At 37.1% G+C, this 23,002-nt stretch overlaps 4 protein-coding genes across 8 annotated transcripts; 2 read left to right on the top strand and 2 right to left on the bottom strand.

Annotated features, from left to right (window-relative positions):
- Window positions 1–68: 68 nt before the first annotated feature.
- LOC106162394 (polyglutamine-binding protein 1) lies at window positions 69–4,192 on the bottom strand. Its single transcript, XM_013539686.3, has 8 exons — window positions 4,021–4,192; window positions 3,371–3,516; window positions 2,819–2,991; window positions 2,387–2,487; window positions 1,903–1,964; window positions 1,542–1,638; window positions 1,169–1,223; window positions 69–912 (listed from the first exon to the last, which is right to left on the bottom strand). Exons 1-8 carry the CDS (start codon window positions 4,091–4,093, stop codon window positions 759–761), a joined length of 861 nt encoding a protein of 286 aa, XP_013395140.1. The 5' UTR covers window positions 4,094–4,192; the 3' UTR covers window positions 69–758.
- LOC106162393 (traB domain-containing protein) lies at window positions 4,093–9,794 on the top strand. Its single transcript, XM_087014442.1, has 8 exons — window positions 4,093–4,244; window positions 4,527–4,657; window positions 5,359–5,525; window positions 5,881–6,000; window positions 6,541–6,701; window positions 7,894–8,066; window positions 8,536–8,635; window positions 9,079–9,794. Exons 3-8 carry the CDS (start codon window positions 5,364–5,366, stop codon window positions 9,290–9,292), a joined length of 930 nt encoding a protein of 309 aa, XP_086870568.1. The 5' UTR covers window positions 4,093–4,244; window positions 4,527–4,657; window positions 5,359–5,363; the 3' UTR covers window positions 9,293–9,794.
- Window positions 9,795–9,929: 135 nt separating this feature from the next.
- Window positions 9,930–14,302, bottom strand: LOC106162369 (uncharacterized). Its single transcript, XM_013539646.2, has 7 exons — window positions 14,073–14,302; window positions 13,618–13,827; window positions 12,310–12,991; window positions 11,962–12,085; window positions 11,531–11,673; window positions 11,075–11,191; window positions 9,930–10,474 (listed from the first exon to the last, which is right to left on the bottom strand). Exons 1-7 carry the CDS (start codon window positions 14,300–14,302, stop codon window positions 10,214–10,216), a joined length of 1,767 nt encoding a protein of 588 aa, XP_013395100.2. The 3' UTR covers window positions 9,930–10,213.
- LOC106162360 (uncharacterized) lies at window positions 14,302–22,990 on the top strand. 5 transcript variants are annotated; one of them, XM_087014436.1, is made up of 11 exons: window positions 14,302–14,429; window positions 15,863–15,979; window positions 16,318–16,444; window positions 17,433–17,605; window positions 17,967–18,106; window positions 18,513–18,713; window positions 19,621–19,701; window positions 20,446–20,602; window positions 20,886–20,948; window positions 21,338–21,622; window positions 21,827–22,990. In XM_087014436.1, the coding sequence occupies exons 3-11, from the start codon at window positions 16,323–16,325 to the stop codon at window positions 22,018–22,020; spliced, it is 1,416 nt and encodes a 471-aa protein (XP_086870562.1). In that variant the 5' UTR covers window positions 14,302–14,429; window positions 15,863–15,979; window positions 16,318–16,322; the 3' UTR covers window positions 22,021–22,990. The 5 variants fall into 5 exon arrangements, with proteins under 5 accessions (XP_086870562.1, XP_086870561.1, XP_086870563.1 ...); XM_087014435.1 differs by lacking the exon at window positions 14,302–14,429 and adding an exon at window positions 14,443–14,593; XM_013539635.3 differs by lacking the exon at window positions 14,302–14,429 and adding an exon at window positions 15,562–15,648 and having other exon boundaries at window positions 20,446–20,587.
- The last annotated feature ends 12 nt before the right edge of the window (window positions 22,991–23,002 follow it).

The following is a 23,002-nucleotide window of genomic DNA, read 5'->3' as shown; positions in this document are numbered from 1 at the left end:
AATGAATCCCTTCTTTACAATTAGCGCAAATAACTTACTTTTTTCATTTGAAAATTCTAAACAGGAACTAAATTCAAAATTGATTTTATTAACTGCTGTAATATGTACAAAATTTGAAATACATAAAAAGAAATGGATGTTACTGCACCAGAGCTGGACAAGGGTATTGCCTGTTCTCATAAACGTCCCATTTTCAAATATAAAATCTCCACTGGTTTCCATAGGAGTTGGGGTACAGGGAGTCCAAAATGTGAACTTGTAATTTGGTCATCGATTTTCAAGGGATCCAACCCAAGCAAGCCCAACCAACCAAACCCTAAAATTTTGTAAGCTGCCCAACTGTCTTTGGAAATGTTAGCTGTCTTGTGAAGCCAATGGCTGTCCAAATAAGGACTTGATGGCTCTCTGGGAAAAGCCTTGATGATGTGTCCATGTGGTGTCTGATAGATTTCATTATTGTCGAGTGTCAAATTTACTACCACTCCAGTGTCAAATGTCACTGAGAATTCCAACACAAAAGCAACCAAATGATATAGATGTTGCTGCTCTCATAAAGGTATCCACCCCCAGTAATTGCATTACTTCAAACTCCTATATCAAGACACAAATGTAGCATCTTTATGCTGGCACACTTAAAAGGAATATTATTTGATGCTAACTTGTATACTTAGTTCTTATCTACATCATTCCATAACCTGATGTGTATGAGGAGTTCAATGTACATGATCATTTGTTTTTTGTGGGGTAGTGATCACAGGTTATTTCTTGTCTGGGGGTTTGCCACCTCTGTTCCGTCTCAACACCTCTCCAGGACTTGGGTATGGCCTCTGCTGAAACAGAGGCCCAGAGGCGGTAGAGTCCACGCCAGTCTTCACCTCATTCTGCTCCACGAGACCACTGGACCACGTACCCCTGGAATAGGAACCATTATCAACTTTACTTTTACCATGCTGTTTTATTTAAGTACACCTTAAATAAAGTCCCCCCCCCCTCCCATCTTTAAATATCTTCATTAGTTCTTTGGATACTGTAAATTTCTTAAAACCCTAAAAAATTTAAACTATGGGCAGGGAAAGAATATATCAGTAAAAATAAGAGTATGTTAACAATAATAACATTTCTAAACAGGCCACTGCAAAGCCACAGAGGTGAAAACACTGGACCTCACCTTGGAATGTCGGAGTAAGCAGCCGGGTCCATGGGGTCGAGCTCATCCCTGAATCCTGGAAAACCAAGTGTTCTTTATTTTACTTTACAAGCCTATCTTATCATGATAAGGTGAAAAGAAGTATGTGTCTTCCTTGAGGAAAAAAAAGGACTAAATTAAATGTTACATCCAGGATGACAAAAAAGGGGCTATGGATTTTTTTTAACTTGCTTAAGTGAAATTTAAAGGCAAAAGTGATGAAAATACCAAAAAAATCATTGCGTATTCCTTGCTAAACCTCACTTCTATACCTCCAGACCAAACTTACCATTAAAGTAAATACAATGAAAAGAGAAGAACATGTTCCTATCTTATTTATTGAATGAATGGGTACCTTTTCTCTCTCTTCTGCTCTCTCTGTGTCTCTTCCTGGAATTTTCTTTCTTGAATTCACTCTCAAGTTCTTCCAGGTCATCAAATCTTAAATCAGACTGAAAGAAAACGACACTTCAAATTTACCAGCATTCAAGTAATTGAAGACTTTGAAGAATGAATAAAAATAGGTAAACAGGGTAGTCTTAAAGTAGTTCTTACTCTTAGTTTCATCACAGATTTAACAAAAAAAAGGAAATATTTATTGAAATTATAATTATTATTCATTGGTACGTGAAATACAACTCTGACAAAAATTAAAACTATTATCTTTATTGGTCATTTCAAACACATAGCTTATGAAACTGATCAACTTCTATTACCTCTTCCTTTTCTTTGTCAGCTTTCTTCTCCTCTACTGTGGGAGTCTCTGACTTAAGCATGGCTGTAATAAATGGACCAATTTAAATTATCTTTCAGTTAATAATCCTTTAAAATTAGAAATAAAATTTGTCAAACAAAATTTTATGCTAGTGAACAGATAAATAAATAAATTGACAATTTTTTAAAAATCATAATTACACCCTGTGTGCTCAGCATTGGCAAGCAAAACCTTTCATTTAATACATTGGCACTCTTCAAACTTCCAACAAATCTATCTTCTTAGTTAGCACTTTGTAAAAGGGTAAAATGTAAGATTACATTTAAGATTTAATACATAGATGTTGGGCCATGTGTACCCCTTTTAAAAGCATCCAAAATTTAACGTTGGAAGACTTACATTTTCTGTACCTGTAATAAAATGCTCTGCTGATGTAACAGTATTAGGTGTAACAGTATGCTAGATGTGACAATGACCAACTTTACCTTCCAATTTCTCTGCAGAAACTGTAATCTTAGCTTTGGGATGGAGTGGTGGTAACCATGACACTTCTTCTGTGAAAGTGTTCCAGTAGTAATATCTACCCCTGATGTGAGGAGAAAAGACACACTGTATTTAATGTGATCATATTCAATACTCAATTCTCCAGTTAAACTTAGTTATAGGCACCACAGTTCTAAGAATGCAATTAATTCTTTCTAAATGAATACCTGTTGTATAGACCTATGCCAAGCCTGAAGCATTTCTTCACATAACAAACTGTCACCTCCCTAACACAGCCACACCTAACACAATGTCACATCTCTAACACAGTCACACCTAACACAATGTCATATCTCTAACACAGCCACACCTAACACAATGCCACATCTCAGTCTCAAACATTCCATCACACCTAGCACAATATCGAAACTCACGTGTCTGGATCGGCCACCTCCTCCCATCCAGGGGCCAGTGGGTACTTGAGAAGCATCTTCTTTCTCTTTGGTTCCGAGTAGCTGTCAGCAATGAACTTCCTCAGTCCCCATGTTTTTCTGCACCACTGGGAGCAATCATGGTACCTGTTAGTCTTGTTTGGGCAGTTAATTACCTGAGGGAGGAAAATAGAACAACCTTGTTAGGGTAACTTGTGACACAGGAATTGAGGAAGATGCTGATAGTCCCAGGATGATCCATTTCAATTATAAATCAGTCTTCCTTTCAACTTGATTAATTTTACTTAAAGTTTATGGTTATAGCTAAATCTGAAAAATGAGTAATTTCAATTATGCATATAAATTATAAGAATAACAATATTTTGGTTAATTTCAAAACTTGCAAATTATAATTTGCTGAGGAAAGAACATGACAAGATCTGTGCCAAAAAGCAGGGTAAATACATACTAGCCCAGCTCTAATTTTACTTGCATTTGTTTATGTTATAAACTGACAAATAAACACAATGAGCCAAAGTGAACTCAGGAACTCACCTCATGAATGAGTTGTTTCTCTTCATTATCTTCACCTCCTCTCAGAGAGGATGACAAACTGTGTGATGTTGGTACCGGGATTGTAGGCACCCCATGGGATCTTAACGGTTCATCATAATCTTCAGCAAATACCTCCTCAACTTTATCTAGAAGGACAAATCATCATAGGGTGTAGTTTTTCAATTTTCCCATATAACAAAAGAATTGTGATAACAATACCCCAAGGTTTTGAAATAGATACATTCACATTAGCCCAAGATTTTGAAATAGAGATTCCAAATTCATTTTTTACAGGGACAGGCTGTCTAGGCTTCAGATATTTTGCTACAAGTGTACGGAATTCAGGCTTAATTAGAGTATTATAGGTGGACCCTACCCACAGTATGTAATATGGTAACAGGGGCTGCATGAAGATTAAAGGTTTGATATTTATCTAAATGATTTTAATCGAGGTTGATCGGGTTTTTGCACCATGGTATTCGAATGCAACATCTTAAGGGTAACTTTAAGTGATTTTCGGATTCATCAGAGAACACGACAGTTCATTATGGTCTGATAATTCATTGAACTGCTGGGGTCTTTTCTCAATTTTGGCTTCTCGCTAAGTAGTGCTTAAATTTAAGTGTTAGCAGGGCCGACTAAATCCAAACCTGGTTCGGTTTCTTCTTTCTGAATGATCCCTCTTTTCTTCAGCCTAGCAGCTAGGGCTGCAGGGAGCGGCATCGCGTCGAAAAATTAAGATATCTTGCAAAGTTTTTTGCCTTAGATCTACAAATCCAAGCGTGCTTTCACAGTTTGAAAGATATTCTACCTTCTCCACAGAAGAGTTCCGAGCACGATCCACGCATGCGTGGGGACTACGTGAGGTCATATGGTGAGGTCAAGCAGTCGACAGACTTTTCTTAAATTAATCAAGTCTACAAATATTACTTTAATAGTATTGGTATCCACTCGAAACAGGGGTTCTTTAAATTACATGAATGATAATGCGTCGTGTGATACTTTTGGTACTTCAAAAAGCCATTACTGGTGTTTCGAGAAAGACGAACAGCCAATTATGGTTCAAGTTTAGTGTCTGGCGGCGCTTTCACTTTCAGTCTCGGTTAAAAACATCGCATATTTCACGTGGTTTTATAACAACTGCATTATTATCTAGTCGCCATTTAAGGAAATCGGACAGTCAGTTTTGCCGAAATATTTCATTTGTCTGTGCTGCCCTTGGATGTACGATACACACCAACGAAGCCAATAAAACAGGGAATTTAAAAAGTGATGAAGATGATGATGGTAAGCTTAGGATGCAGCCAGTGATATGCAAAGTCCGCTTAATAAATTGACATCTGCAGGTACTGTATATGCAGGCACAATACATGGTAACACCAGTAACCAGTGTCTAGAATAACCATTTAATAGCTCTTAAATATATTATTTCACGTACTGCATGGGTATATGGTCCTTTTGAAAAGAGTAATTAAATATATATACTTACAATATACTTTATACAATTGTTGTTTAATTATCATTATGTAATTTATTTTGATGAATTTTACTTATTTATTTATTTATTTACTTATTTATTTGTTATATTAATGTTATTATTACTACCACCAGCTTGATTGCCTGACCCTTTTACACCCCCAACTCCAAGTCATGTGGAGGTTACCAGTCGACGATGATGTACCTTGCTTCTCATACACTACGGTTAAGGACCTGCATTCTTGTCTCTTGAAATTAGGTCATGTTTATTCTCATCTTGAACACCCTTGATTTTGGGCTTTGTTGGTGCATTTGCATAGGTGTGACGCTATAATCACAATACGCCCTACAGTATCTGGGCTCACTCTTACATTTTTTTTTCCTAGCCATTTGGCTTAAAGTACCAATTTTCTTTTAGACATATATCAGTTTTACTTTGGCCAAATTTTGTTAAAACATCAGTTTTTTCTTTTTGTCAAATAATCAATATGTGTGACACTCTTTATTACTAGGGAATATGGACAGGATTTCCAATGCTGGAAGACTAAATAAATTAACAGTGGCACCACCTCCTGGTCTTCCTGACAGACTAGTCGTCCTTCAGGCAGAGGATGGTAGTTTGGTCTATTTAGTGGGCACTTGGCATTTTACTAAAGAGAGTATTGATGATGTGGTCAAGGTATTTTGAAAGGAACACAGTGAACACTAGACCTAAATATATTACAAAAACATGTCCAGAAAAAAATTTTATGTTTGTCATTATCACAAGATATACTGTAGCATATCCAATAAAATGTCACAAAAATAAGTTCTTAAAACTGGTTTTTGAGTTCTTTTTCATTTTCAACTTAATTACAGGCTGAGATGGAGATTTGTGACTATCACATCTAATCTTTCATTTGTTTCTCAGCCAGAAGACCAGCTTTTACAATGTATCTTGGCTTTTTGAAAACATCTTTATTTCAATGATAATTAAAAATTTATATGATTCTGTAAGATACTTTGTCTAGTATATAAATTTCTTCTCTTTATAGACAATACAAGCTGTTCAACCAGATAAAGTGGTGGTTGAGCTGTGCACTGACGCCTTGAAGTTGAGATTTGGCAAAGTGCAAATATTTAAGCAAAATGAAATGAAAGTAGCAATCGCAGAGGTAAGTGTACTAGTAATGTGTGTGTGCTCGCCTTAAAAAAAATTGAAATAGCTTCCAGAAACTGTAAGCCACTCCCAATTAACCTGGTTGTATTCAGCAAGAGTTCTGCGGTGTTTGGTTGATATATGTAAACCGAACATTTCAGTGGGCATGCACCCATAGCCATTGCAAGGTATATGGAAATGTATAAAATGAAAAATTATAAGTTGAGCAAATTTGATTTTGGAATATATTGGGAATCAGAACCCAGTACAGAAATTAATGTTGCACGCATTGTTAGTAAAACCTGTGCTATCTTTAGGCAAGATTAATTCCAAAAGGCTGTTTGTAAATTCATTTGCAGACTGTTACAGGTCTGTCTTGTGTACAGTCAAAGGTTGGGTGATATGTTTAATATATATTTTTACAGATTTTAAAAGAAATGCTAAAATTGAGCATTGATTCAGGTGTTCAAGTTGATAATGAAAGTTTTAATGGTTTGTAACTTACAGTCATATTTTGGTATGAAGGAAATGTTTGAATACATTCTTTAATTTTTAGGCACAAAAAGTTCCTGGTACTTGTGAGGTTTGTTTAGGTGACCTTCCTCTTCACATCATAAGGAACCATTTCAGAGCTGCAGTTGAAAAACTGAGTACATGGGACATATTCCTGTTTTATCTTGCCACACGCACCATTGTCGAAAAACTATATAGTACTAAGTGAGTGATAACACATTTGCCTAGCAATCCTCTTGATACAAGCATCAAATTTGTTCTTCCCTGTAACTGCTCTAGGTTGCTTACAGTTGTAACACGTTCCATGGTAATATACTGTATACCAAATGAAATGTTACTAGGAATCTGAAATTGTTACCTTGACTGAGCAGTAATCTGCCATTTTTATTTATTTATTATTAGGTTACATTGAATCATATTGAATTTAATGTCTTGTATGTTTTTAAGAATTTTTCTTCTTAAAAGATGTCATCAGTTTAAAGGCCACCTGTCCAGTAGTGGCAGGTCACATACAGTCATAAGTCTTTTGGCTGGCTATGTCACCTGGTTATGTCACCTGAGCACGTTTTTTTAATATTATAAGTTCCATGTAAGGAGCCAATCGGATTATTCTTCTGTGCCACCCTTCACGTACTTTTATGTCACAATTCTTACCTTAACCGTAGGAGGCCAACCTCATGCATAAGTTCCCCCACCAATTAACATTGTCACAATGTTACAATTCCTAACCACAGGTGATCTTCTAATCCCTCTGCTTTCCCACCTACTTCCATAACTGCATTACAATTCCTAACCACAGGTGGTCAGTCTAGACCCTCTGCCGTCAATCGGCAGTCCTCGGCTCATTCCGCAAGCTCCATACTAACCTCGGATGTGATAGGCGGAGAAATATGCACCAAATCCATGCATTTTGTCCGCCGGAAATGCCTTCTCACTCAATCGTTCATTACGCTCATAAAGATGGCTGTCAATACCCCTGATTTTTATGATGCTTTACAGTTTGCCAAACAATGCACTAAGATTGACTTTGATTTAAAAGATAAATAGATACAGGCGTTGAAGGAATTAGGTTTAAATTAGCGCGAGGTTGAAAGTAGTACCTATCCAACAATCAACAATCAAATATGTCTGCCTCCGTATTACGTCCGAGGTTATTGTCGAGTGCGGAGACATCCGAGTAGTTCCGAGTGCTCTGCTGTCCACCCTTTACCATATATTGCAATACTTAACCATAGGTAATATTCAGAGTATTTTTTTCTGTCCGTTGTCCCACCCATTACCACTGTATTACAATTATTTTTAATTGTCATTTTTTATTACCATGATAAATTGTTTCTTCAACAAAAATGTAATTCCATCAGTGATGCTCTTGCTTTAATGATATTCCGAATTCCAGAAAGAGTCATGTTGACAGGCAAAAAACTTGGAATGCCTTGGTGGAAGAACAGCAGATATGGAGAGAAAGATTTCCAGGTGGTTACAAAGTTATAATGGAAGAGCGTGATGTATATCTTACTCACAGCCTAAAGATGGCAGCACAAGCCTTGCCACATCCAAAAGAGACAGGACGTAAGTTGCAGTTTCAAGATGAAGGGACAACATGCACAGTTCTGGACAGGAAGAAACTGCAATTAAGCAATCAATCGCAGGGTTAATTCTCAACAACCAGCACCTGCTAGTACAGTCACTCACTGAAATTCAAAGTTTAAAAGCAATAATCTGTCCACTTCACTTTTAAGAATGAAAGTCATTGGTTCATAAGCAAGCAATAATATTTTACTCTAGGGGTACAGTTTAAATAATTTGAAAAAAAAGTTGAATTTTTTTCCTTAACAACTCACACTGGTAATATCCTGACCAGTTATTGCAATGACCCTTTATTTTTTTTTTTTTTTTCGTGACTAGGATTGTTTTGTGAAACTGGCTTGATAATATTTCAAAGATGTGTACATGGCTTAAAAAATTTATGTATAGTAAAATAAAGTCAGTAAACTATATAATTAAAGCTCGATAAAGGCTATCGATATGTGTACTTTAGGAATGAAGCCAGCAGTAGTTGTGGGAGTTGTTGGCCTGGGGCATTTACCAGGGATTGTAGACAACTGGAACAAGGAGCTTGACCCTGAAGCAGTGACCAAGTAAGCAGAGGATATAGCTGGTCAAGTATAAATCAAAATGCACATTTTTGTTTCTTTTATTATTGAATATTCTGTTCATGATCCAAAATAATGAATAGAAGCATTTTTTGTTGTTGACAGTGAGCTGAGAAAATTTATCATAATTAATTTGTCATTGAAATATAAACATTGCACCATTCCCTCTTTTAACTTAGAAAATTGAACAGTACTTCATTGTGTGTGTATTGAAGGTGTTTAAAAGCAAAAAAGATCAAAATTGTGATCCTGGAATTTTCCACCTCCATCAGGGAAAAAGTGAAAAATTGGAACCGGGTTTGTTTCACTGGCCAGAGTAGATTTGCATAGTGCACTGTGCTACTCTGTAGCTTTTTATGTCTTATTGTAAATGACAAAAAAAGCTAGATGTGATTAACAAAATTACTATCAATTTCATTTTCTTTTAGGACATATCTAATTTCTGACAGGTTAAGGAATATAAAATGCGTTGCCCTTCTTGTCAAGATGACATTCATTGGGATGTTTGTCTATGTGAGCTACAAGGTGACACATTCTTTGTTTGGAGCCAAGAGGCTTGTTGTGTTCCTGTCTCTATTGGGCTTGGGTTATTATGGCACAAAGGAAGTACTTGGACAGTACTGGCTTTCAAGGAAGCATTAGAATGATGCTGGACTAGCTGTGGCATAAATTTAGAAATGGCTGATCCAAGAATTCTAGTTAACGGGAAGCTGGTGACTATTACCGCTGGAAATTCGAGCAATTCAGTATACCAAACATTTTAAAAAAGAACTCAAAACATACCTTTTTAGGAAATATTTTGATTAACTCTTAATTGGTTTTATAAATCTTGTATTAATTGCATTTAATTGTATGGAATAATGGCTGTTTTACCTGGATTTTATTTATGATATTTTATGTAGTATTATTTATGATATTTTATGTCTACTGAACATTTTAAATGGATTTTAGACTTAAAATAAATTTATTATTATTATTATTATTATTATTATTAGATTTCCGTGAAACAATGAAATGATGTAAGAGTCAATTCGGGAATTGTTAAAGCAAGATCTGTGATCAAATTTCCAGGAAGTATCTGGGCCCAGATTTTAACAGGGTGTTTAACACTGACCAGTCTATAAGTCTAACTGGTGAATAAATTCTCAGAACACCAGTTAACTAACTGGCATTAAAACATTTTAACCAGTGTTAAACACCCTTCATCCTCTCACTGACTTTTACTATGACAGATGGATGGGAGTGGTATGGTTATTTAATAATGCTTTCAACATGCACAGTATGTTTATGCCTTAGGACTTGTAATACCTGTTTATTGAATATGTTTAAATAGGTCAAAATTATGATCTTAGAGTTTTTAACTGCCATCAGAGAAATATCAGGGAAAATCAGAGAATTGTGTTTACCTTAAATGCTTAGAATCCTGCTATATCCCTCGCTTTATCATAATAAGTAAATGGTATCTGTTTCTCATGGTGCAATATTTCTGATATTTTAACCCAGCTCAGGTTTAACTTTTCCTGATGTGAATGCCCCCTTATTGAAAGCCATCACAAGTTTAACTTAATCATGGCGCGAATACCCCCGCAGTTTAAAAATCCGCCTGTAGTAAATGGTGTATTCAAACACACAACCGTGGTTGGCGCCTAGGGGTATCACGTACAGGAACCCATGGCGCTTCATTTGGTTCAGGGGCAGGAAGTCCCACAACATGATGTACTGCAGGGAAGGCACCAGGTGGTGCTGTACACCATAATCCGTCTCGTAGTAGTACCCATGGATCATGCTCTGCTGGGGGTTGTCATTGTAGTCGAGGTAATACAGCTGGAAGTGAGATGTGGCAAGAGTATGAAATTAAGCTTCCTTATATTGTCATTGATTTTAGAATATATTGTTTAAATGGTTATGCTTTATTTATCATTTAGAACGGAATTAGCCACATTGACTTTTATACTTTTTTTTACATAAATGGGTATTGGAGGGAGCATAGACAGCAAGCAATTTTTAACATGTTCTAACATCTCCCGTTTTAAGTTGAATAAATTATTCTTATTATTGTTACATGTATTTTCATCATTATAAGAAAGTCTGTTAAAAATATTTTAAAACTTTATTGTTTGTGTACTACATGTATTAAGGTCTTCACAATGTTTTAAATATTCTATTACAGGGTGTACGTAAATAAAACCGCAACAATCCAAACTACTTATTTCATTTTATCCTTCACTTCTGATAAGCCTTTCTGATAAGCCTTTATCAGTCATCAAAATCTCACCCTGCCTATACTATACGCGCGTACACCTACGTGTGCATTTGGGGTCTTTCGGACGATCTTGTATTTTAGGCATTGATTGTATCATTGACTAAAGCAGAGGTCATTAATTGGACAAGGAATGAACCGGGATTAGCTGAAAAATGACGTACCTGAAAACCTTGGGTTTCAGCTAACAGGTTGAATCCAATCACTACCACGGACTGGTTCGAGTTGGAGTGGAAATTGCAGTACGAGAGAATGGGCCTTTCATTGTCGTCTGATATTTGCTGGAATTCACCATATAGTAAGTTACCAATCGCAGAAAGATATATGTACTAGACAGTAGGCCTACATGTAGTTTACTGCTAGATATTGAATAATGCCTATAAAGTGTATGTGCTTATTTTCTACAGTCACGGGGACTTTATATATATATATATATATATATATATATATATATATATATATATAGTATAGCGACAAGTGGGTATATGCACTGTAACAGCAGACTTCACAAAGCTCGTTGCCTTTTAACCTTGATGAATATACCTGAACCCAAAACATCGCGTAACTCGGATAAGATCCCCGTATATACAAAGCCAATGAAACCCGGTAACACGTGTTACCTGTGCCAGACTGCTTCCCTGGTTGGTACAGGTGAAGAGAGAATCCCAGGCTATGGCAGCTATTTTCTGGACACTGACCCCGCCTGCTGCGATGGCCCAGTCCACGCGAGACTTGTCCACTGGTGAAACTTTAGCAGGGATACCTTGAAAAGATGGAATATGTTGGTTATCTATTTGATTTCGCATTTTGTGAACTATATGACAACACGATTCCAGAAAAAACACAAAAGTACTGGTAGACTACGGTTGGCTCATAGACTGTAAATTTGAGACGACATTCTGCTAGAGTCGTGCAAAGATTCGAGTAAGGCAATGAAGATTTTAATTTCAGACAATACCAACTAACTTATCCGTGCCATATTCGAGATAACGATGATTCGAGTTACAAAGTGACGTTCTATGCTCAGTCTAACGTAGATTGTTCAAAGCACCTGAGCCGGTGAAGTCCACGTCCACCGTACAATCCCCTCCGAGGTCGTCAAAAGCTTGTATGACCAGCCACAACTCCGTCTGGATTTGATTATTTGCCCGGGCTGATGCAAGAAACTTAAAGAGCTGCAAAAAGATTTTGTCTTTTTGATTAGTTTATGAAGTTTTGACGTCCTTTAATTGTCAGTTGGGTATAATCCAGTGTTTTTTATAAACCAAGTAATAAAAGTTTATCAGAAACGTTGTTTTTAACGCAATCTTTTTGTTTCATTTGACCTCTTTGTGTAATATTATTTTGAACTTTACATATCCAAGTAAAACTTCAAAGCGCAGTCTTTGGTGATACGCACCGATTGGGTATTATTTGTGTAGATATCCCCAAATGTAACTGTGTCTGGTAAAAGTGGATTGTGTTTCTTGAGAATCTGGAACAGCATCTGATCACCATCCTTAATCTGCACAGTTGTCTCATTTACCTCATGGTACGACGACCTCCCTAGACCACGCCCCTCTTGGAGAGCTATGACGTCAATGCCAACGTTGGCCAATCCCGTGACTCCATCGGCGTAATCCTCGAGGGCATCGCCACGTGCCTTGGTTAGGTCGATAGATGGAGCTGTCAAGAATTTCTTTCCACTGTTGCGCACCATTATTGCTACTTGCTTGTAGATTTCGGCGATGTCGTCGATGGTTAAGCCACTTTGACCGGTTGCACTACCCTTTAACCCTTTGGTTAAGTCAGTCAGGACGTTGATATAACCGCCGCTGTATCCCGTCAATGTTTTCTGGTAGTGAGGGCCATATCTGTCACTGTGATCGGCCAGAACACGATACACCCACGTTAAATATGACAACACCACCTGGTAACCCGCAGGGTTGCTCTTCAGATCCGGAGGAAGTCGAGGGAGACCGAAGTAAACGCTCATGGCTTTCGATGAAGCACTTTGGAGGACGAGGTTTTGGGGATCCCAGGACGCTGAGGAGGTGAACACGACAGATACGTTGGTGCCCGGCTCGAATACGCAGGCTTCACTTCAGAGGATGAAAGGATAGCTGTGACTTGATATTAAGATATTAACCGTAATGAAATTGTAGAAGCAATGAGAAATTAAGGGACCAATATTATGGATATACGCACAGTATATATGCGAGAGTCAAGATTGTGGTTGGAATATTTCCAGTCTTGCCTTTCAGCTGACAAATCTTAGATTGTCTGGGCGAAGTTGAAGTATATTTTGAAATAACTGCCTAACTTTCTAAGTTGTTCAAAAATTTTGGCGTCAATTTCTTCAAAAGGGATATTATTTTCCCTTGTTGTGTTTTCTGTTAAGATTGCATTTTTCCAGAAGGGAAGAATTTTCAAGGAATGTGTGTGCACATGTGGATGTATTTTACACAGCCTAGCAGTAAAAAGTAAGGAAATATTTTACCTCAAAGTTATATGCAAAATAATTAAAATTTTGGAAGTGACATATGCTTTGAAATTATTGATATTTGATATTTTTATATAAAAAAAACTATAGCAAAAACTTGGTCATAACTCACGCTTACCCCCCCCCCCCCCCTTCTCCCATTTTCCTTATCGTAATGATATAAATGCTAACCCAAAGCCAACAAAAGTGCTACAAAACAGTGGTTACTTCCCTGTTTAGGCTTACCTGTCTCCCACTGCAGTGGTGTGAAGCACAATTCTATAATAAGTGACTCCAGGCGACTTGACCACAATCTTTCTATCCAGGGGACAAGCGAGCATCTTTGGGCCGTATATCTCATTGTATTCATACGTCACCCATGAAACGATCTTTAACCCTTTCTTGTTTAACTCCTGTTCCGTGTAGTCTGTACATAGGACGCCATTCACCTTGCAGCTGACACAGATAAAACATTATTTTGACAGTTGACGTTACGTACATTGCGTTTCAGAGATATTTTTATGGGCGTTAAACGTGTATTCCGTTTCTGGAAAAGTTGTTTGAAGCGAATGTAGCAGCTGTTATTGTCAGTTAATTTCTGCCCAAATTTATTCAAAACGAAGCGCATGCAGAGAAATCTCTGCAAAAATATGTAATATTTCTGTTATTGCCTCAACAAAGTTACTGAAATTATAACTTACTTAGCGAATGCCTCGTCCTGTGAAATACTCGTTTTGGTTCTGTTATTATACAATGCTCCAACCTGCAGCACCGTGTCCCCACCTATAGCTTTGAACTGGTCTAGAGCAGTATTCCATTCCGACAAGCTGTTTCTATTGGCAAACCAAGACGCCGTCACGGGGTAGTCGGCCCGTGCCAAAACCGAAAACAGTAGAATCAATGTGCAACTATATACATGCAACGTAGACATATCGACTGGTGCTAGTTAAGTGAGTCGGGCGGTGTGGCTACAATCCGATATGTCTTGTTACTGTGTGGTATCGCTTTATCGAACAGATGGTGATTTTCCCATGACAGGAGTTCAAGGATTTCTTGAGGTGAACTCATTGCGTAATACATGTACATATATCACATTGAAAGACCTCGTTCTGTCCTTTGGTTCTCATATTTTTCAAGCAAAAATACTTTATACAAAGGAACTTCAAGATCAGATTCTTAGATCTGTATGCGGAATTTGTTTGAGACTGCGTTTTCCAAAGATGTAAGGGATTTTTTAGTTTTAAAACACTTCTTGAAATGATCTGTGGGTTGATTTATTTAATTTATTTATCAAAAAACTTGCAGTTTGGTTGATAGGACGTTGACAAAGGTGACTGGAATTGATCTTTTTTCCAGTGGTGTGAGGAATAGTAGCCTACATTTAAATCGAGTTTGCATTCAAAGGTAACGCTGATCATGGGTAAAGATGTAAGTGAAGCACACATTCAAAGATACATCCGTCATGGGTTCCAGCGGAAAGAAATGGCGCGCAGACATACCCACAAAACGCCATTTGCAGAATTTTTGTCATTCCGCATTTTCGTTTTCACACAACACATTTGTCAAACTTAGTAGACTTCAAATAACAATTACTAAATAAATGTTAAAGACATTAAGGTGAGAGAGAGAGAGAGACAAGGTTTACATCATGCTAAAATGGTTTTAATAATTATAAAAATGAATGATCTGTCGAGAGTATTGTGAAAACAGAGATTAAGGTACTTTTCTTTATTCCTGGAAACATAGTGCATAGTGAATGTGGTTATAGCGTTGTTTGGTATATTCCACGGCCAAGGAGATTGGTGTGTGAAACATCACTGAAGCGTTATCAGTGAGATATGAAAAGTTTTACTAACTGTGATTTGTGAATTAATTTATTTATTTCCCGTGAACTGTGATCACTCCCCCCCCCCCCCCCCCTCATGGGACCTTCATTAATATGCCGCTCTCCTCCAGTTTCCCGACAGAAGCTAAGCAGAACCATTGCGGGTTGGGGTTTTTAATTAAAATTAAAACAAGAATTAAAATTCTGTCAGATTTGGACAAATTAGATTTTCTTCAAAGCGAATTCACTAGCAATGCCATGTGGCAATGAACTCACACAGAACATGCGATGAAATTTAAAGTGGCTTAATGACAATGTATAGCCAAGCAACCAAGCTTGATAAAAGGGGTCGGTGTACCAGTAACGTAACATAGCGAAATGTATTTACACTTTATGCTGAAGCTGGGTAAGTGGGTCAAACAGTATGGCTGAGAAGGAGACGTGTTTTGGGAGTAAGTATTACACAAGCGAGTTGCATCAGCGTAAATTAACTAAATTGGGAGAATTTTGGTCACAAAACAGCTTTGTTCTTATTTTTGATACCGCTGTTTGTTATGCAGTTAGATAGCATCTTCGTAGTTATAATGTTCAATGTTACTGGATATGCAAATATAGGTCTGGTAGTAAATATTTTGCATATCCGTATTCTACTTTCCCTTGATACAGTTCCTGACGGGTATACCAAGGCGCCTGCTTTCATTCCACCCAACAAAGATCAATTGAAAAAAATCGCTGAAGACTTGGGCTTGCAACTGTCGCAGGAAGAACTGAACGAATATAGAGGTACATACCGTGCGTGTAAGCTTAGATGTGTATATAGACACACACAAAGGCAGGAATACACACACTTAAACACAGACAGGCACAAGTACCCGTGGTATTATATCTAGGTCTTGTACATGTTAATGCTGCCATATGTGAATGGCAAATATAAAGCTCCATTTGTCGTCTGCGTGATGCACATTGTTTAGCTATCTGACCCACATGTTCTGAAAGGTGCATGTATAGACAGCATAAGCAAGTTAAGCGTTACACTCTGGGTAACAGGTATCCCAACTGAAGATAATTTGCAATTTTGGCCTTGTACATCATTGTCACTAATACTAGCTTTTAATGCTTAGAATTTATGCTCACCCTGGAGGACAAATACCGCATACTTGATGAATTGCCAGAACCTACTTTGCCTGTTAAATACCCAAGAACTCCCGGGTGGCGTCCTAAGCCGGAGGACAACCCTTTCAATGGCTGGTAAAATGTTTTGAACCCTTTGTCTTATACGTTTTATTGTTTGGACTACCACTCGGAATGATATATCGCAACGATTTTTATCTCATGATAGTAAGTCATTAATTAGTGGAATTTAATGTAAAAATTTCGATTCACAGTGCTACCATTATGACCTGTTAAACAAATACGGTTATCACCGAAACGCAACATAGAGGTGCAATTGAGGCCACAGGCATGCTCTTAAAAACATTAAGTGCACAGACTGCAATCTATGTTTGATTATTTTAGGGTCCCACATGAAGAAGTTTGTATCAAAGTTTCACTCTCCTGGAACCCTGAATAATAATCAATAATTCATAGTTTATCCCCAAAAAGGAACATGCGTTACTGTCATAAATGTAAAACGTCCAGCTGTGAAACGTTACACTTTGAAAATTCAGTCATCACTGGTTTTGTTCTTTGATTTGTCTCCTACAAGTAGGCCTATAACGTTGTAAAAAATTATAATAATCTTCCGTATAGAGCTGTTAATTGTTTTATAGCGCCTTTAGTTTGCGTATCATTGAATATTTAAAAACGGGGAAAATTGACACTACCGACAGTAAAATAAGTATTAAATAAATTATTTTTCCCCTTGTGATCCAAATATTATATCAGATATGTCAAACTATCATGGAATCGCGATTTATTTTTCGGCCAGCAACAGAAATCGCTGTTTTCTACTGCACCAAGTACTTGACCAAAATGATCCTTTTTGACAAATTTTCTTGGGAACACAGGCCTAATGTGAAGACGTGGTAAAAATTAAATTTTGAATTTGAATTAAGACAGTCATGGATTTTTGTTCTATGCACATATATGTTTTAAAAAATTGAATACAGCTTTGAATTCATTCAATTATATTTTTGGACAATTCGGCATGTGAAGTGCACCTCTTTGTTCGGTTTAGGTGTTATATGGAAATTTGGTTGATTGTTGTATCATATTCAGTTGTCAGAGTTTATATTAGGTACTGGCGTACGGATATTCAAGGTGCCCCCTCTGGGAAGTTGGCTGGGAAAACCCTGGGTATCAAAGACAACACGGCGGTGGCTGGGGTACCTATGATGAACGGGTCCAGGGTGTTGGAGGGCTACATGCCAGAGTTTGATGCCACTGTGGTCACAAGGATACTGGACGCAGGTAAAAGTTGTTTTTTTTTTTTGTTTTTTTTTTTTTTTTTTTGCCATAAACGGTTTTTGCCAAGTGACTTATTCAAAATTGATATGGATGCCGTACATGAACGTCATAATGTAATATATTCAAACACAATAACATAATGAAATGCTTGACATAAAGGTCCATTGGCAAAAACATTATAGACATCAAGAATAATGTTTAAGTCATAATAACGAATGCAAAGTATATGTATAACACAGCCTTTGATTGCTGAATATATGATGTACATTAGATAACAACTAAATACCACCGCAAACTAACGCCATTGTAATAAAAAAAAAATCAAATACTTTGCTCGTGTTAATTTCTTTTCTTCGTATAATAGGTGGACGAATTTTGGGAAAAACTGCGTGTGAGGATCTGTGTTTCAGTGGAACTAGTTTTACCAACAGCAAAATGCCGATTTTAAACCCCTACGATGTATCCCGGTCCGCCGGTGGTTCTAGTTCGGGGAGTGGCGCTTTGGTAATTATTTTGATGTACAACGGTTTTAGAGTTTAGCGGTATTCGCACTTCAAGGTTTTTTTTTTTTTTTTTTTTTTTTTTTTTAGGCGCCTACCCTTTCGTAAAGGTTGGATTACTTAAATGTTAGATAATAAGAACGTGTCATGGGTAAAGAAGGAAAGTTCAAAGCGCTAACGAAAGTCTTAAAAGAATAGATATGAACAGATTTGAATGTATATAAAGCATGATGATTGAGGAATAAACACTCAAAGTCAATATTGGCACCAATATTGTTTAGAAATATAAAAGAATTGTTGGCGTTCTATTTAAATAAATGATCGCGATTTTTACCAAACCGTGGCTTTTATATTTGTTCTATATTAATCTTCTTTTTTTTTTTATTTTTACTTTTTATTAATTTTACAAGGTCGCCGGAGGTCAGATTGACATGGCTCTTGGCGGCGACCAAGGTGGATCTATACGTATGCCTGCCGCATGGTGTGGTATTGTGGGGTTAAAACCCACGTGGGGGTTGGTTCCGTACACTGGCGCAATCGGTATGCACCCTTGCGTTGACCATATGGGCCCCATGGCCAGAACTGTAGAGGACTGTGCTCTTCTCTTGGAGGTAAATTCCAGTAACCGCAGAACATTATTATAGCATTACCATAACATTTATACAACCAAAAAACGTTATGGTAACGTCATAAAATGTACTGTGTTTGCTGGGAAAGGACATAGAACTACCCAAGGATGGCTTCAGGTGTCTCTCTCCTGTTTCCAAAACACCATTTATGGTCTTAAGATTTTGATGAAAGTTGTGAGAGTAAATCTAGAGACCATTTGATCAAAAAATTAAAAAAAAAAGATTGGGCGGGTAGTTCAGTAGGTCATCGTTATTACAGTGTGTAATATGTGGATTTTGCCAAAATTGCGTAAGGGCAGAAATATGCAATGATAAAAATTCCACCCTAGCCATTTAAATCTTATTTGGGTATCTTATAGCTCTTGGTAGGCTTCAAAGCAATTTACAAAATATGACCCTGTAACGAAAGTGTTTTTTCTATTGTTATTTATGTTTCTCATCCCTGATGGAGGCTTTATGGCCAATAGCAACTATAGGGGAGGGAAAGGGCTGTGGACCCAAGATGTCCTTATCTGGTGTATAAATTGGCAAAGCAACCAATTTAAGATACCCTGGTGCCACCGGCCACAGGGGATAGTCAACTTAAGAGCCGCCTATTACTTGACAGTCTCCATAACGGAGCCCTAGTAAATTGAATTGAATTGAACGACACGGACATTCAACCCGATTAAATTTGATTTGTCCACTGGTGTTTGTGAAAAGGGAGTTAAAAACCACTGTAGCGTTGCTGCATGCTAGGACCAGTCGCTTTGGTCCTGTACAGAAAACCGTACCAGCTAGATACTGTACCAGCTAGATGTGAAAAGGACCCAAGAGACATCAGTCGGTACCTTTTCTTACGCTTTTTATTTTCTTTGAGAAGGGTTCACTTTTGTTTTAAACGTTTCAGGTGATCGCTGGTTATGACGACGGCCTTGATCCCAGGCAGGTACATATACCAAACATCGTGGTTCCTGAGTACTCAAAACTGGTGCGTCTTTTCCTCTGATATTCCCTTTACTTCGATATATATATATATATATATATATATATATATATATATATATATATATATATATATATATATATATTACGCCTAAGATTTTGTCCACTGCAGTACAATGTCAACCCATAGTGGTCTACTTAAAGAGATAACAACTGTTCACTTTGGCCAACAATGGATTTTCCTGGGGTAAAGTACAATTTTCCCATAATTACCAATGGTTAATGAATCCATTCTAATATTCAAGCTAGTTAGTTTTTTTTTCTTAAAAAAAGTTTGGTTTTTTGTAATATTCTCAGAGATTATTACAAAGTGTAGCCATCTATGGAGGTCACGTGATGTGATGGCAAGCAAAAATTCCAGAATAATTGCGTTAACCGCCGTTTTGGTGGTAAAATAGCATTTAATATATTTCTATTAGCTGTTAACAATGTATTTATCGCAAAATATGGATATCATGCGAACAGTTGTTATCTCTTCAAATTGTAAGAATTGGCCCAAAACATAAGCATTGTCTTGTCTTTCTTGTTATAAAACCGGTGCAGTGTTTATTCAATTGGACTACTGCTTATTATCCGAGGTCAAAGTAGGCTAAAAACTTACGTCTAAAAGTTGAGATATATTTTCGGATCAAAGTTCTTTGGTGAAACAGATTGCCCACGGGAGTCTAAAGATCAGAGTTAAGTAGGAGAGAAGAGTTATTATTTAAAAACCTGTACTATTTTTCCTAAGTTGAGCGCAGATCTCAAGGGCATGAAAGTGGGCATGATAAAAGAAGGATTCGCCAAGTGTGACAGCGTTGTCGAGTCCACCATTCGTTGTGCCATGCAAAATTTTGAGGAAGCCGGTGCCACCGTGGAGGAGACTAGCATCGGTATGCATATCACCGGTATGTTAACCGAGCTGCTTTTCAGATTGGCATGTTACAATTGTGCAGATATGTCACTTTGCATTGAATGTAGCTGTACCATTAGATCTGAGTTACCATATTTTATTGGTAATCATCATAAACTAATGTATTTCTCTGTTGTCAAAGACGCAATTCCTCAACTTACGCACTAAGCAATTCATTAAAAGGCTTCGTTTTTATATTATATTATATTATATTATATTATATTATATTATATTATATTATATTATATTGCACCATTCCATTTTATTAACCTTCGTAGGTGAACGCTTTGTGGTACCTATCTTATATGAAGGCACTTATGAAACCATTGTGAATCTAACATGTGAGTAACAATAATAAATGCGGGTAAAAAGACTATATTATATAGTGATCCTGATCTAAATATAGACAAAATGATACCAAAACTGACAGCACTATGCCTTAATTAGGCCCATCGTTTATCTTTTTATTCGTCCAAGATTGACATAACAGCAGAGCGAACAACTGTGCCGATGTAATTATTTTAAGTATACTGTATTCGCCATTTACTATCGCATTTACGCCTTTATTTTATTTATTTATTATCATTTTCTTTTTGGAAAAAAGATTATTACCACAGCAAGTAAGAAAGATCTGGTTATATTTAGTTTCATGTGCATGTCATTGCAATGCAGTGTCCACTGTGTGCACGTTGTGTGATCCCAACCTAAATTAAATGTTCTTTTCTTATAGCTATTTTTGGGTTTCCTGGAATTTACCCAACTGCCATGGAACAGGCTGCAGCTCGTGGAATGAGGACGCATCTCAATGATGTATCTCATACGCTCAAGGGAGTGACCTTGGTCGGAGCGTACACCAAACAACGTTACAACCACATCCACTATGCTAAAGCCATGAACTGCGCACGACTGCTGCGGAAGGCCTATGACGACGCTCTTGCCAAGTATGACGTACTCGTCCTGCCCACTATGCCTTTTTTGCCAACAAAGCTGCTAGAAAAAGGATGCAGCGTCAAAGGTTGGTAATTCTTGATAATAAAAAATTTAACTCAGTAAGAAAAATCACTGTTGATCATATTGTACAGTACACGTTGTGCATACTCCTTGTAATACCGATTTTAGTGCTACATCTGCGTGTATGAGCAGTATATGGTACAAATTAGCTTGAAACTGAAAGCGTTTTGGTTTACACCACAATAACCAGTACCAACTATCATTTCAGAAACTTTAAAACGAGTCCAAGATATGCTTATTGGCAAACCACAGTTCAATATCACACACCACCCAGCCCTTAGCATTAACGCTGGCTTTGCAAATGGGCTTCCGGTTGGCTTAATGATCGTAGGAAAGCATTTCGATGAGGTCACAGTGCTCAAGGCTGCGTACGGATTCGAGAAAAAGCGAGATGAGAAGTGATGACGTGTTCTCTCAAGCTCTTTAAAGTATGTCGATTGTAAAGTAACATTTATAGATATTCCCCTCAGTAAGAAGACTATTTGAAATACTCATACATATGAATATTAAATCGAGGGCATTGGGGATCCGCTTACAGGCAATCCAACTATATAATAAAAATGGGTCATGTACTTCTCTGGTTGTACAATATACATGTAGCTGTGCTGCTTTTACGCGGGCTTCTGCACTACATAAACCAAGATCGACTAAGGACTAGAATCAAAAATGGATTTTCTAAAGGTTAAAATTAATGGCCGTCTCATTTTATCAGTTTTCTCAAATGCAACACCAATTAAATCCACTTGAAATGATTTATACTGACAGTCAATGAAAAGGCATCATTTTTTTATCAAATGATATTTTAAGTTCCTTTGGCACATTAAGAAAATAAGTTTTCATGTGAAATATGACACATTATTCAGTCACACAACGTAAAATAAAGGTCAGAAAAGATCATTAAAATAAGATTATTAAAATGCAAGGTCACATGATCAAATCTCTTTGGTTCCGCCCAGCCTCCAGCATCCCCAGGGCCCGCAGTCACTCTTCCAGTGTCAGACGTGGCATCACAGAACTTTTTTGTCATGTGTCATACTGAATTTGGTGACTACCTTAAATAGGCTTAATTAATCACCATATATTGAACCTGATTAATTAACAACAAATCAGGAAAAACACACGATATTTTAACAGCTGATAACAAAATCAGCTGATCACAAAATCTGAAATTTTAAACATCCGAGTGGTCAGCCCACTCTCTTATGACCAAACAAGTGCATTTGTACTCGTTTATATGGTTGGAATCGATTCTCGGTAAAAGTATTAGAGTACAAAAGAACAAAGTTTTCAGATAAGTTTTCATTGACTGTCAGTATATATTGCATTTTTTCAACCATATTTTTGCCTTTTGAATGATCCATAGGTTTTGTAAATACATGTGATA

The sequence above is a fragment of the Lingula anatina genome, chromosome 6 (assembly GCF_051362555.1).
Source record: "Lingula anatina isolate TDL-2025a chromosome 6, LinAna3.0, whole genome shotgun sequence".
In the NCBI taxonomy this organism is placed as follows: Eukaryota; Metazoa; Brachiopoda; class Lingulata; order Lingulida; family Lingulidae; genus Lingula; species Lingula anatina.
Note: the sequence above shows the minus strand (reverse complement) of the source record. Positions and strands in the feature narration are given on the sequence as shown.

Excerpts from the sequence above, each read along its gene's own strand:
- LOC106162394 (XM_013539686.3), bottom strand. The coding sequence starts at position 4,093 with ATGCCGCTCCCTGCAGCCCTAGCTGCTAGGCTGAAGAAAAGAGGGATC. Across the intron at positions 2,992-3,370 it reads AGAAACAACTCATTCATGAG|GTAATTAACTGCCCAAACAA; the intron begins GTGAGTTCCTGA and ends TTCCTCCCTCAG. Across the intron at positions 1,224-1,541 it reads GAGCAGAAGAGAGAGAAAAG|GATTCAGGGATGAGCTCGAC; the intron begins GTACCCATTCAT and ends TTGGTTTTCCAG.
- LOC106162393 (XM_087014442.1), top strand. The coding sequence starts at position 5,364 with ATGGACAGGATTTCCAATGCTGGAAGACTAAATAAATTAACAGTGGCA. Across the intron at positions 5,526-5,880 it reads GTATTGATGATGTGGTCAAG|ACAATACAAGCTGTTCAACC; the intron begins GTATTTTGAAAG and ends TTCTCTTTATAG. Across the intron at positions 8,067-8,535 it reads ACATCCAAAAGAGACAGGAC|GAATGAAGCCAGCAGTAGTT; the intron begins GTAAGTTGCAGT and ends TGTGTACTTTAG.
- LOC106162360 (XM_087014434.1), top strand. The coding sequence starts at position 15,621 with ATGGCTGAGAAGGAGACGTGTTTTGGGA. Across the intron at positions 16,445-17,432 it reads GACAACCCTTTCAATGGCTG|GTACTGGCGTACGGATATTC; the intron begins GTAAAATGTTTT and ends AGTTTATATTAG. Across the intron at positions 21,623-21,826 it reads AAAAGGATGCAGCGTCAAAG|AAACTTTAAAACGAGTCCAA; the intron begins GTTGGTAATTCT and ends CTATCATTTCAG.
- LOC106162369 (XM_013539646.2), bottom strand. The coding sequence starts at position 14,302 with ATGTCTACGTTGCATGTATATAGTTGCACATTGATTCTACTGTTTTCG. Across the intron at positions 12,992-13,617 it reads ACCACTGCAGTGGGAGACAG|TGAAGCCTGCGTATTCGAGC; the intron begins GTAAGCCTAAAC and ends CATCCTCTGAAG. Across the intron at positions 11,192-11,530 it reads AGGGAAGCAGTCTGGCACAG|CAAATATCAGACGACAATGA; the intron begins GTAACACGTGTT and ends GGTGAATTCCAG.